At 34.0% G+C, this 15,443-nt stretch overlaps 1 protein-coding gene across 1 annotated transcript; it reads right to left on the reverse strand.

Annotated features, from left to right (window-relative positions):
• Positions 1-4,120: 4,120 nt before the first annotated feature.
• On the reverse strand, positions 4,121-11,752 carry LOC135834596 (uncharacterized). Its single transcript, XM_065348515.1, has 5 exons — positions 11,512-11,752; positions 11,360-11,429; positions 10,783-10,883; positions 5,307-5,496; positions 4,121-5,195 (listed from the first exon to the last, which is right to left on the reverse strand). The coding sequence occupies exons 1-5, from the start codon at positions 11,584-11,586 to the stop codon at positions 4,918-4,920; spliced, it is 714 nt and encodes a 237-aa protein (XP_065204587.1). The 5' UTR covers positions 11,587-11,752; the 3' UTR covers positions 4,121-4,917.
• Positions 11,753-15,443: the final 3,691 nt, after the last annotated feature.

Raw genomic sequence — 15,443 nt, forward strand, 5'->3', positions numbered from 1 at the left:
ATACGCTACGAAGTCAACTGCAGGGGGATTTCAAGTCGTTTTGGAGCCTCCAGCGATTTTTTGAAAATTCCTGGAGCCTCCAGCAGATTTTTTAAACTTGAAATTCCCACAAAATTTCATGAAATGGAGTTGGAAAGCCGAAATTTATTCTGCAAACTAATTTCAATACGCTACGAAGTCAACTGCAAGTGAATGTCCAACTCATTTTGGAGCCTCCAGTGACTTTTTGAAAATCACTGGAGCCTCCAGCAGATTTTTGAAACTTGAAATTTACCAAAATTTCATCAAATGGAGTTAAAAAGCCGAAATTTACTCAACAACTAATGTCTTTTGAAGCTCCCAGCGAATTTTTAAAAATCACTGGAGCCTCCAGCAGATTTTGAAACTTGAAACTCCCATAAAATTTCATCAATAATGGAGTTGGAAAGACAAAATTCATTCTGCAAACTAATTTCAATACCCTACGAAATCGACTGGAGGTGGATTTCAAGTCGTTTTGGAGTCTCCAGCGCGACTTTTTGAAAATCCCTGGAGTCTCCAGGAGATTTTTGAAATTTTAAATTTCAACAAAATTTCTTCAAATGAAGTTAGAAAACCGAAATTTACTTACTATGCGTTTCAATTGTGAAACCTATACCCATTCCTAAGAAGGCACATTTGAACTAATTTACAATTCTTGCGATCAAGGCAAGAGTTAGAAACCAAATGATCTAAGAGTTTGGTGGTATGTAGTAGATATATAGTCTGAGTGACCTTCCATCAAATTTTTGTCCAATTTCGTTGGATAGATTAGGAGTATCAGAGGACAGGGTCCCCTATTCCAGTTCAAAACATATATTTTTTGTTCATCATAATTTCATACTCATTTGAAAATTTAAAAAGTTCACCTTTTCGCCTCCATTTGAGGTAGAAGGATGAGATTTAGTTGACACCCTATTTTTGGATTTTGGAGCCTCTATGGGCCTTTTTTTGAAACTTCAGTTTTATCTCAATCACGTACTGTGCAGAGTAAATTTCAGCTTTCCAACTCCCTTTGATGCAATTTTGTTACAATTTCAAGCTTCAAAAATCTGCTGGGGACTCCAGGAATTTTTCAAAAAGTCGCTGGAGGCTCCAAAATGACTTGAACCCACCTAAAGTCGTTTTCAGAGAGTGCTAAAATTGGAGTGCAGAGTAAATTTCCGCTTTTTATTTCCATTTGATGAAATTTCAAGTTTCAGAAATCTACTGGAGGCTCCAGCAATTTTCAAAAAGTTGCTGGAGACTCCAAAACGACTTGAAATCCACAAGCAGTCAACTTCGTAGCGTATTGAAATTAGTTTGCAGAGTGAATTTTGTCTTTCCAACTCTATTTGATAAAATTTTGTGGGAATTTCACTAAACGGTCTGAAACAGTTTCCAGGAAGGTTGATAGAGCTACTGAAAGTATTTGAGATTCTGCGTCCATCTGTGGTACACTTCCGTGAAAATCCGAGATCCATTTTTAGAGTGCTACTGAGCGGTTAAAAATTTGAAAATCGCTTATATTTTTGGATAAATTTGTGTTTTGAAAATTTTTTTCTTCGCGAATGTTTCGCATTAATTAAGTTAGCGAAAAATTGAAAGGTACCTATTACCTTATTCCTAAAACTGGAGAAATATTTTGGAATCCAGTGATGCTAACTTTTTGATCAGTGGTGCTAATTTAAAAAAAAAAATTATTAACTTTCCAAGAAAATTGAAAAAAAATGATCTGGAAACCCTGGAAAAGTCAGGGAAAATGACTGGCGAAAAGTAATGGATACTCTTCAGAACGACTCATTTCATGTACGTTAGTATAAACGGAATTCCAGGTTTCTATTTCAATTTAAACAAATGATGTTTTTGGCTAATTTTCTGGATTTTTGAAATTGACAATAATTTACGAGCTATTATGACGACCAAAAAATTGGCAGAATTGCGTTCGAAAATATTTCCTCAGGTTCAGAAATGACATCTTCCAATATTTTGTCACAATTGATGCAAAAAATTTGGAAGGAAAACATTTTCAAAACATGAATTTATCCAAAAATCAGCGAAGAGTAAAAATGAGGGATAGTTTGACTCGTTGAATCCAAATTAATATTTATGACCATTGCAAAAAAATGTGTCAGGGGTGGAAAATGCTGACAAAACACACTTTTTTTTATCATAATGGGCAGGTTTTATTTTCAACGCGCAAAAAGTGCTGGAAATTGGTTTAAAAATCGGTACAGGTATGTTAGTACCTTATAATTCAAAAACACTCAGGCTACCTACAAAAAACTTCCACAGCTTATTTGAAGACGTGCGGACCATTTTCAAAATTTCAAAATCGATTTTAGAGACCAAAAAAGCTGCAAAAAATTGATAGGACACCTCTGCAGAAAATTTTCATTTGCATACCAATTCCCAAATTTTGTACTATTGGACCTAAAAATGCTCCAGATGGAGCAGAAGTTGTAAAAATCCTTCTTTTCTTCTCCCTGGAGTATTAGGTACGTATTTGTCGCAGAGTTTTAGGATTTTTTTTTTGGAAATAATGTGGATTTCGAATTAAGTATAGACTGGAGAATTTAAGATTGTTTTGGGCCAAATCCTCTAAGAGAGATTACACCAAACAATACTCAGGCATTCTTTAAAACTTGAAAATCGAAGTATAATAAAAATTGGAAAAATTTGCAAAATAGTATCAAGGATTGTGATGATGGGGATGGGCACTAAAATTCTACCTCACCATCACAATTGGCAGGCTGCAAAAAAAATTGAAAAAATTTACTTGGGCAAATTCACTGATGTCTTCAATTCTACCATAACCTTTAAACTCCATTTTTTTCCAATTTTTGTCCTCTCTAATAAAATTAATTACTTTTGAATTTTTAAAGCATTTTTTATAACAATTTTGTCATATTTAGGCAACAGTTTTCATCAATGATGCAATTTTTATAAATTTCTTGAACAGTTCAATTGTCTCAAAGCGAGAACAATTTTCCAATTTATTTATTTTAGAAAACGAAAAACAATAAAAGTGCATTGATTAGATGCTCATAAAGATTTGGTTCAAATCGACAGCATTTAAGTAGAGGTCTACGACACAAATTTTTCAAGACTCTCATAAAGAATGCAAAAATGAACTGAAAATACCTAGTAGAAAAGATTGTAAGTTGAAAATCAGAATATCGCAAGAACCGTTTCAAAATGACATAAAATTTCATAATGATTGTATACAACAAGTTAGAAACTGTTTGAAATATTTTTAGAGAAAGCATCAATGACCTATTCGTATCTACATAAGGGTTTTTCGGGTTCAACCCCCCCCCCCCCACCGCCAAGAGCTGGTGAACATATAAAATAAATCATACAAAAATTACAATTTTTTTTGGTTTTTCGAACCGATTTTTTCAAAAAAAATTCGCTCTGGCTTCGCTCAAGAAATATTTTATCTTCATTTCAATGAAATAATAACCATAAATTTTGAAGGGTTTTCGGAAAATTACCACAAATTCTGATTTTTTTATGTCTAAAAATCAGTTTTGCTTACCCCCCTCCAGCACAAATAAATGAAAACCTTCTTGGTTTCGCCCATAGATACGCCACTAAAAAGGAATGAAAATGTCTCGTTTGTATTTAATTTGTACTAAATTTTTATTCATATTGAATGCTGCTGGCAATTAAAAACAACTTCTGCAGTATTTTGAGATTTTTTGACCTATTCTAAATAAATTTCTGTAAAAAAAATCAGCAAAATAGTGTTTAAAAAAACACTTTTAACATAATATTATTTTGAATCATGTTTATATATCATTTTCACAAATTGTCAGAGCATAATTCTTCCATACTTTTATACTTAAGAAATAATTTTTCAAGTATACCCTACCTAGCCAATTATAACTTATAAGTTGAAAAGTAGTTAGGTACTTACTTGAGAATTTTTTTTTTCAAATTGGTATCAATTTTAACGATTATAAAACAAATAAAACGCACAGCTAACTATCTTACTATCCACACTGTTTAAAGAGGTTTGTGAAATTATTAGCTCTTTGTCAACATTCGTTAATGGTGCTATCTTTAGATTTGACGCTGAAAAATGAATACCCAAGCAAATACAATGAAATGTTACAAATTCAAAATCACCTAATTTTTTATTTGAATTCAAGTTCGATTTGAAAATTGGCAAACCATAACACTTCGATAACTCACGAATTGCAGCATTCATATTTGAAGGGGTGGATGCACGAATAAGTGCAAGTATCTGGGCAATTTTTTTACCAAGTACAGTAGACTTCCGCTTATCCGGCTTCCGCTTATCCGGACAGCCGTATTATCCGGACGAAAATAAATTCTCCTTATTATCCGGACTTCTCGGTTATCCGGACAAAATCCGTATTATCCGGACAAGCATTCACGAATTACTCACGAGTACATGGTCAAAAATTTTTGTAATCTTTGTTTTTGGTTTGTTTTTCTCTATTCTGTGAAGAAATAAGATTTATCCTTAGCACTTTTTATCAAAAATAACAAAAATACATCATCATTATCCAAAAAACAGTCATTTTCTACCAAAAATTCCACCAAAAAAATAATAATCCGTATTATCCGGATTTTTGATTATCCGGACAACCAAATTCCCCAGTTAGTCCGGATAAGCGGAAGTCTACTGTACTCTGAAGGGACAACTTTAAAATATTCCAAGTACGAAAACTGCCTCAAATTGCAAAATATCAATAAGTGTTTAATAATTAACAAATTGAAACACAGGCTCTTGAAAGAACACAGACTTAATGAGAGTACGTACATGTAGGTTAGTATAACATAAGATGAATATAAATTTAGAAAAAAATATAAACACAAAATCAAAAATTACACATATCATATGCATCAAAATTAAAATTAAAATTTTTCAAATCAATAGACGTCATGTCAGGTGCCATACGGAGGAGGTAACTGATCAGGATTCGGATACATGTTGGGATTATAAGCGTACTTATTGACTCCATTGATTCCATTTTCATACTGATAAGGGTATTTGGGTGCTTGAAACAAATACGGATTGACCGGTGGCTGAGCATACATACTCAGCTGATCGTGGGGCTGCGTCGAATACGAAACGATTGGCACATTGACGGCGATCATTCTTGTACTTTGGCACAATATTTGATAATAACTATACACGATCAACACACAATACAACTCCAATGCTGAAATCAAAGACAGAGAGAAGTCTGGCATTAGCTTATAAATTGTTTTTACGATCAATCGATAAAAATCTAAATTTACGTAAATTATTATGGTCGTATAAAATCGTTTACCCATCATTAGAATTATGAGTAAAAGAACAGCTGGAAATAAATCTGGCGGTTCATTTCCATTTTCGACTTGTTTTTCAATCTCTTCGGATAAAGCATCGGCGATATTTTTCGCATTCAGTAATGTAAATAACATAAATACCAGAGTAACCGTTCGATATGCTAGGAATGGTATGAGTAAAGGAGCTCTGCCCTGAAATGAAATCAAGCAAGATTAGCAAAAAAAAAAAAAAAAGGATCAACTGGTGGATTTTACCTTCCTACAATTAATACCTAATCATTTATGCGAGTTCTATTTTTCGCATGTTTTTATGCTATTTTTAGAATTTTTATGCTAATTTGGTAGGTATCGGTCTAATGTGATCAATCGATACGAGTATAGGTTACTCGTACAGTAGCCAGGTATAGTCTTATCACTATGACAGTGTATTGTTTTGACGTCGGCGAAGCTTGCAAGACCATGATCGATAAAAAGTAAACGAATGGATCGCGTGATGCTTGAAAATTACACACCAAAACCCGGATCCCTCTTCTCGTCCTATCCAGTTACTTTGTAGCGAGCTCTTCGTTTTGTATTTTTAATGAATTGTCCGGATAATTAATATAACAGCGTGGTATTCATTTGGGAGCATACCTAATTCGTGTGATATGAGTTGGTATTAGGTAAGTGAGATGAGATGGTTAATAAAATTAAGCACATGCTGGAGTGACATTCAAAATATCTAGCGATGGTTATATTACCTACGCAGTGTAGGTATAAGTATTGAATAGAACAGGTACGAGGCGTAGGCAAAGCACCATTAATGCTGTTGATGTTGGTGCTGGAAATTTACCCTAATTATTGACCCTTTTTACTTTCTTGTTAATGTGGGTGTTTCTTCCGTATTACTTGTGAAAGTCCAATGAGTATTTTCAAGGGTTTATAAGTAGGTAGCTCCTTCGAAATTAACGTTAGTCAAATGCAAAGACTAAAAATACCGTAGACTACCCACTGAAATTTTGAAAAGTTTTTAGCTCGAGTGGATTTTGTAAGGAATTTTGAATGGAATCTCGTACCTTGATACATAATTCATTAGGCTATTGATCTGAGACCCTTTATGTTTCAGCGAGAAATGCAGACCTTCAGAAAAAATTCTATCTTTACCCCATCGCTGTCTCTTAATAATTGACAGCCCATCAATTTTTGTTGACAATTTTTGAGAACTTATCACTCAACTTCATTGAGAGGACCTTTCGAATGTCACTTCACATCCTGAGACTAACGAGACAGATATTATCCCAACCAGCAGAAAAATTTTTGATCTAGACAGACAGAGCTGCATTGAACGAGCATGCAAAAATACGTACATCATCAGCTAAAATTTCAGGAGCTAAAGACGTGTATTTTTCGATTTTTCTGACTTTTTGATGACTTTTTGAAAATCATAGTCTACAGCAAAAAATATCAAAATTTTACTAAATTGATCTGGAAACAAGCTATAATTTTGTATGCATCCTATTTTCAAGCTTCATAGGTATATAAACTGGCTGCGGAAAAGCTTTGATCATTCGATCCGTTTTGAGTCGTTTTTGAGCCTCCAGCCAGATCTCAGAAATTCCACATTAAAAAAAAAACACATCATTAAAAAGGTTCAAGTCAACTTGACACTATAATGAACGTGATTGGTGCTTTTTTGAGACTCGCCAGATCGATTACGTACTTTTTTTCAAAATCGGTCTCTGCTAGTTCAAAATCATCGTGTACACTTCAGCAGCAATTTCGTAATTTTTTGAAAAAAGTATGGGAGAATCATAAACCAGCAGTTGAAAATCTGGAGCTTCCAAAATACAGATAACAGTTCCAGTATGGCTCATAAAAGCACCTCCAATCGATTCAATTTGTCAAACTTGGAATATAAAGAAAATTTCAGCTTTTCAAATTTCATTAGGTAAAATTTTACGGAAATTTCAACTTTTAAAAATCTGTTGAAGGCTCCAAATCGGTTTAAATCGGTTTAAAACCGTTTTCAATCGATTTGAAGAGTCTTCAGCTCTATAAATACAGGTCAATTTTGATGAAATTCTGATTTTTTTCTCATGTTTGGCCCATAGTTATTTGATTTTTAAAAATTCACTGAAAAAAATAAAAAAATGCACTTGAGATCCTAAAATTTTGGTTGGTTTTTGCATAATTTTTCGATTCACCTCTGTTCAGTTCAAAAAATTTTCTGACAGTTGAAAATGAAATACCCCCCCCCCCCCCAGTAAGAAGTTTCTCATTGGGGCGTTGAAATGATGGATTTTTCACAAAAGCATTGTATGTACATATTTCGAGGTATTCATCTTAGATTTTCAACAGGACCTTGATTTTTGAAAATATTACGATCTGAAACTCCCACAACCAAAATTTCAGCATCCCAAATTGATTTTTCGATTTTTGAAAATTCAAAATTTATTTTCAGCGATCTTTATTTTTTTTTAAATGATGCTTTTTCAGTAATAAAAATGGTGAAAATAAGTCATGATACTAATATCAACTCATCCGAACCGATTTCACCATTTCTGGCAATTTCAAAGTCTCCAGCGTGATTTTCGATTTTTCCAAAATTTAAAAATCCCTCCAAAAGACGTGATACTTACCTATTAATTTGTTTGTGGAAAGCTAAAAATCGAATTGTGGCTTATTCTAGGTCTGTTTGAAGGGTTTATCCACATTTTAGGCAATTCTCAGGCAGATACCTCGAGTATGTACGTTTTTTCTCGTAAGTGGAGAAGCTCGTCAAATATAAAAACCCTCGAGATCGTCTGCCAAGAAATCGATTCAAACATAAATGAACTTGTTCAACAGAGTAAGAATGAGCCACAAACTTGATTTTTAGCTGTCCTAATTAATTTTACGCTTTTTCAGACATTTAAAAATTTTGGAGAAATCGAAAATCGAGCTGGAGGCTCTAAAATGGCCAGAAATGGTGAAATTCTATTCGGAAGAGTTGATATAATTTTCAGGGATAATTTCCATCATTTTTACTGAATAAGCATTATATTTTTTTAAAAAAAGCATGAATCTTCAAAAAAATTATTAATTTTGAATTAGTTTTTAAAAATTCCCCAAAAATTGAAAAATCAATAGTCATATGGGTAGTTGAAATTTTGGTTATTGGGTGGTTTCAGACTATGCTCTTTTCAAAAAGTACGGTTTCGTTCAAATTGGAGTGGGCATCCTTGAAAGCTTCTCTTATCAGATTGGATAATATAGATAATTTTAGCAAATTTTCACCAATTTTTCACGATCATTTTTTCGAATTCATGCTTCTACCCCTCCCCCAAATTTTTTGTGTTTATAATTACAAGATTATTACAACCGTAAAGCGGGGGTGGGGGTGGGGGTGGATTTGGTTGGTGAGGTTGTGAAGTAGATTTTGACTCCCTCAAACTTTTTTACTTCAAAATGGAAATTTTTTAATTTTTCCTCCAGTTTTTCATTAGGCATTATCATAAGTTGTAAGACATAGCCTAATTGTATTTTTTTTTCAAGTTCCTTGAGATTGTCCTGCTAAAAATTAATTGCCTTTGACAGGTTCATAATCATGAGTAGGTAGCCTTGGACAGACCTATTTTTTTTTAATGCAAAGAAAAAAATATTTTAAAATAAATTCAGTCAATTTTTCAGCGTAGATTAATCATTTCTAGTTCACACCTATCAAAATTTCAAGTGCTGAAGTGCCTTTTTCGATTTTTGGTGAATTTTTAAAAATCAAATTTAGGTCAAAAATGAGGGAAAAAATCAAAATTTCACGAAATTGACCAAGAAAGCTGAAATTTGGGATATACCCTATTTTCGATATGCCAAATCCATTGGAAATGGTTTCAACCCGTTTTGAGCAGTTCTGGAGCCTCCAGCAAATTTTTGAAATTCGAAATTCCCACAAAGTTTCATCAAATGGAGATGGAAAGCCGAAATTCATTCTGCAAACTAATTCTAATACTCTACGAAGTCGACTGCTGGTAGATTTCAAGTCATTTTGGAGCCTCCAGCAATTTTTTGAAAGATTGTATAGAGTTTTTTTGGAAAATTGAAATTTCCAACTGGTAGCTGGAAGCTTTAAAACCATTTAAAACCACCATGCAGTCGATTTTATAACGTATTGAAATTAGTCTGTGAAATGAATTTCAGCTCGCTAACTCCATTTGATGAAACGTTGTGGGAATTTCAAGTTGCAAAAAATGTACTGGAGGCTCCAGTAATTTTCAAAAAGTCGCTGGAGGCTCCAAAACGACTTGAAATCCACCTGCAGTCGACTTCGTAGCGTATTGAAATTAGTTTGCAGGATGAATTTTGGCTTTCTATCTCTATATTTTGATGAAATTTTGGGAAATTTCGAGTCTCATAAATCTAATGGAGGCTACAGAAATGCTCAAAACGGCTTGAAACAGTTTCCAATCGATTTGGCAGGTCAAAAATAGGGTAGGTATATCCAAATTTTCAGCTTTCTTGGTCAATTTGTTGAAATTTTGATTTTCCCCTCATTTTCGGCCTAGGTAAACTTGATTTTCAAAAAAGGCACTTCAGCATTTGAACTTTTGATAGGTGATAAATTTCTGCCTGATCTTTCGATCTACTTTTGTACTGTTTGAAAAGTTTCGTTCAAGTCCTATGTTGGAACGCAAAATCTGCGATTTTGGCCGACCTGTCAATCAAAATGGCCACCATTTTGTAAGTAGGGCCACTTTTTTTTTATGACAAGGGCTAAAAATGTTCCTTAGGACTCCCTCTTTGAGAAAAAAGTTGTCCCGGAGGATCGACCGGGGGGGGGTGCAATAGATCCCTATGTGGGCTCCCCGACTACAACTTTATTTTGAAAAACTGAGCTTCAAAAATAAAAATACTCTTGGTAACAGATCCTGGGGGTGGGGCCTTGAAAAGTACAAGGATAGGAACAGATTTGCACTCATTTCGATCTATGTAATTAATGTGGTTCTGTCGGTTTGGTCCATTTTTTTGGGTGAATTCTACACGTCGAGAAAGTGGAGGTGGAGGGGGAGGGAGTAGAATGGGATTTAGTTTATACAGAAATTTCCATTTTTCATCGCAATTCTCAACTTTTTTGAAGCCCAATTGCAAGACTCACAGAAAAAGACTAACATTCAAAAAATTTTTAAATTATACTTAGTGAAGGCCTTTTTTTACCTTCATACCTAGTCGATCAACTGAATTTCAAAATAAAATCTCACTTCTGCTGGAAGGCAAAAAAACACCTGAGCGATTGAATCCAAAAAAATAAATTGATAGTCTTACTAAGCGACCTCAAATCATAGGATTTGACTAATTCAGTTTTGGCTGGAGTCAGTAGGCTCTGGAGATCTCCCCGTCCCCCCTCAAATATATGTAACCAAAATCGCCCTCCAAAGAAAAAATTCATTACCTTCAAGATAGAAAAATTGAAAAAAAAATTCTCATCTACTCAGTCTCCGATCACAAGAAAAAAAAACTACCACCTACTTTATAAATTCCATACAGCCCAGTACAGTCGATGATAATATTGAACACCGACGTCCAAATATTGAAGAATCTCGCACCACTGGTTTCATTTCTGTTCGATACTGAAATAAAAGTAAATCGTATTTAGGTTCAAGTATCCAATAACCAATACCTAATATACTGAGATAGCGATGAAAAACCAGCCATTATTTTCCACCACGCAACGTCGTACTATATCTAATAATAAAATTTCAATAATATAGATACTTTTCGACAATACGCTTCTACGTCTTCGAAATGCTAACGATGACAACGAAAATAGTATCCATTGTGCGAATAAAAATAGAAATCCGTGTGCGTCATAAAATGAATATTTTTCATAAAAATTGCGACTTTGCGAACCTTTTTGAAACTGACACACTTCCGTAACGCGAATGTAAGTTAGTAAGTTTTTATTATGTGTAAACCTTGAAAATTTTTTATCGACTTTTGTATGTAGGTATATGCGGCGTCTTATATGGTAATACGACGACGACGACGTTGCGTTGGCCCATAAAACCAGAAGGAAAAAAAATTCCGGATGAGGAAAAATTCTTACTTAACGACTTGGCAGGAGATACCTCGCCGGAATATGTGACTACGTTCAAAAAAGACAGTGTATTTTCCACCTAAATCAAAATGTAAAATTTAAAATTAAAAATAAATTAATAAAAGTCCTCGAAAACAAAAAAAAATGCCACAGAAACGTACCAGAACAATATAGCATATTATCAACGATCCGGTTCTAAGGGTTAATCCGCAGCAGCATTTTTGTAAAATCACCATTTCACCTTAGACATCGAAGAAAGTAAATAATAACCGAGTTTCGTAGTACACGACGACGAGTCATAATAAAAAGCTGATAAACGTCACCCGGACGCGTGCCACGTTTGTGAAATATGGCAGGTATCCTTTTCTCTATGTACACATGGAAGCGGCGGCATTATAATGGTCAATAGGTGAGAGTAGGTAGGTGACGTTGGTGGGGAAAATATGGGAAATAAAGGGGTGAGTTCAATACGTAGGTATATAGTGAAGGTTGAACTTGAGCCAAGGTTGTTTACTACTGGCGACTTGAAAATCCGACTGAAATATTAAAATTGCCATAATCGAACGACTTCATAGATTGGAAATAAAAAGCAGAGAAAAAAATTCGAATAAAATCGTTACGACAGTTTCAAGACGCCTTTTATATGGCGAGAAAAAAAACGTACTGTATTGTACAGGGTAGGTACGTGCATTTATTAAATTACATTTTCTATTGCTGCTGCTGCTGGTGGTCTTTCTTCTTCTTCTATTAATATTGCACAGTTACCAAGCAACCTGGTCGATCTTTTTATTTGGGGGTGAAATTGTGTGAGCATTATGACACCTATTTGTGTATTAATCAGGTTATGCTATGCACCTATATATTTTTTTAATCAGACACTGAGTTATTCGACGGAAGAATTTTAAATAGGTACCTACTTGAATTGAATTAAATTTGGAAATAGTCTGATTGTAATGTATTTCAATAATTTTTTATAAGAGGGAGAGAGGAAGAAAGGGAGGGAGGAAGGGAGGGGGAGGGGTGGGAGGGAGAGAGGACTGGTACAATGGTACTTCTTTGACTTAAATAACTAAATATTTTGGATTGCATTCGTAAAAATTTCAATTTTTTTTGAAAATTATTGATTATTTGTAAATATATAATCTATTAAGTATTGTTTTCATGTTTTTTATATTAGGGCCTTTCCACGACAATTAGACCAAGAAGTGGTAGGGGAAGTTCGCCAATTTTTTTGAAATTTTTCCTGTGGAAAGGCCTTCCAAAGAGATGACTAATGGCGCAAATCGCAGTTCTCTAGACCATTTATAAAGGCAGCCAGGGGGTGTCAAAGTTTTCAGTGAACTTAAAATATCATCCATTTCAGCAGTGGATTAATCGATAACCGAGATACCTACAAAAATGGAACTTTTTCCAATAGTTGGAGGATTTGAAAGGCGTTTTGGTGATATCTGATATCATAAAAATCAGTGTTGCCACTTTTTTTTTGTACGAAAAATTAGCTCGAAAAGTTTCAAAACGTGTTATGGTGCAATCTGCCTCCACCTGCTAGGTGATAAATCTTAGGGTAACCCTTTACGCGATGTGATTTATTGCTATTTAGTAAAGAGGGTTCCATTAACGTGGGAAAATATTATAAAATAGGGAGTGAATGATACCTTTCAATAGTCAAGGAGGCACGAGCTTCTGTCGATTGAAAGGTATCATCACTTGGTTTTAGCGATCGGCCGTGGCAAGATCCTCGTCGAAGTATGTGGTCAAGAAGTAATTTGTATACGAAAACAGGCCTAGGCCTAAGTAGTATTATATTCAGGATAACCCACTACTCATGTGTTTAAGATAATATTTTGATTTAATTGTAATCGTTGGGAGTCATTAATTAATACTCTGAGGTGATGATCCAACAATTATACCTTTTGCGGTCATATCAAGATATTCCTAGGTAAGTATCTTGAATGAAGCGTGTGATACGTGTGTCTCTTCCTAAAGCAGCCACCGACAGCCACTATTATTGGGGTAGGCTAAGGAAAAGAGGTGGTGTGACAGTGAGCAGTGTTTGGTAAGTGGGTACTTACATGGTGGTGTCTCCACTGTATTAATTATAGCTTTATCATAATTAATAGATGACGTCATTCGCTGTAAGGGATGGAGCATAGATTCCTCACTTACGCATAAATGAACCTATTTCGCATATATAACTTTAGTAAATTGCTCGGTTAGTAAGGTGTCAATTCTATGTATAATTGCCATGATATGCCAGGAAAAGTGCCTTCAGCACTATTCTATTTGTCTAGGTTGAACACATTTAATAAATAAATAACATATTACAATATGTTATAAATAACGTAAATGTAGTGAATGTCTTGACAGAATAGATCCTTTGAACATAAATGGTATTTAAATGTTGATCATTTGTGTACTTGATGACTTAGAATTTGTATTGATTACTCAAGACAACTTCCATCTAAGCTAGCTAGGAGTCGAATAAATCTCCCCCTAAGGTGATATTTATGAGAGAAACCATCAACCTAATCAATTACAATTACCACACATTTGCTGATCATTATCAATTCTAACTTCTAAGATAACAAACATAGTTTTCATATCGTTCCTACTATCAAAAATTCTGAAAAAAATACATTATGGACAACTTTTTATGCTGAACAACATATTAAGAAATTGGGATGGTAACATGTTGCAAAGTTGATTTTAAAAAATTTAAAGTTTGCGACAAAATTCGATTTTTTGATTTAAAACATGAAAAAAAAGTTCTGATAGGTAAAGTTGACCCATTTGACCTCTATTTTTACGTATATGTTGAAAAAGTTGAAAAAAACCCTTTCACTCGATGAAATGAACTCCTCACAAAAAAAAATCAAAATTCGAACAGATTAAAAAAATAAACTAATTTTTATTTTTTTGTTGTGAGTGTAATTTTTATCAACTTTTTCATGAGATACGTCAGAAAGAGGTCAAAATAAGACAACTGATATTTAAACTTGAAAATTGAATTTTTTCGAATTTTGATTTTTTTGTGAGAAGTTAATTTCATCGAATGAAAGGGTTTTTTATAACTTTTTCAACAGATACGTAAAAATAGGGGTCAAATGAGTCAACTACACCAATCAAAACTTTTTTACATGTTTTAAATCAAAAAATCGCATTTTTTTCGCAAACTTTAAATTTTTTAAAATCAACTTTGCAACATGTCACCATCCCAAATTTTTAATATGTTGTTCAACATGAAAGGTTGTCCATAATATATTTTTTTTCAGAATTTTTGAGAGTCTGGACGATATGAAAACTACGTTTCGAAACTTTTTGAGCTAATTTTTTGTACGAAAAAAAGTGGCGACACTGATTTTTATGATATCACCAAAAAGCCTTTCAAAACCCTTGACTGTGGGAAAATGTTCCATTTTAGTAGATATCGCGGTTATCGAGTAATCCACTGCTGAAATGGATGATATTTTAGGTTCACTGAAAACTTTGACACCCCCTGGCTGTCTTTATAAATGGGTTAGAGGGCTGCGATTTGCGCCATTGGTCATCCATTCGGAATGTTTTTCCACAGGAAAATTTTCAAAAAAATCGTCAAACCCCCCTACCACTTCTTAGTTCAATTGATGTGGAATGACCCATTGATTTTTAAATTAATTTTTTTTGGAATTTTTCGTCATTTCTCACACAAAACGTGAAATTTATTAAGTTGATTTTACGCAGTTCAGTCAAATTAGTGGGTATTCCGACAATAAGGTCAGGTGAAAAGCCCCTGTTCTTGAATTTTAGAAATTTTGATGAAACATTGTTAAGACCTTGAAAATAAAAAATAAAAAAATGTTGAAGCCAAAAAATTCATCCCACTTTACACCCCCCCCTTGCCCACAGTGGTGAAAAACGCTTTATTTGAGGGAGGCGGGGAGCACAATTCAACGGAGTTTTGTTTTGAATGAAACACTTTGAATTCACCATAAGTAAGTATGTAGAGGAGACATGAATCTTGCAATGTTTATTTTTTGAAAAAATTTTGGCTCTCCAGGGGAGAGATATTGACGATAAAAGAAAATTTGAAACTGCCGTATCCCGGCTCTCGACC

The sequence above is a fragment of the Planococcus citri genome, chromosome 2, assembly GCF_950023065.1.
Source record: "Planococcus citri chromosome 2, ihPlaCitr1.1, whole genome shotgun sequence".
Classification (NCBI taxonomy): Eukaryota; Metazoa; Arthropoda; class Insecta; order Hemiptera; family Pseudococcidae; genus Planococcus; species Planococcus citri.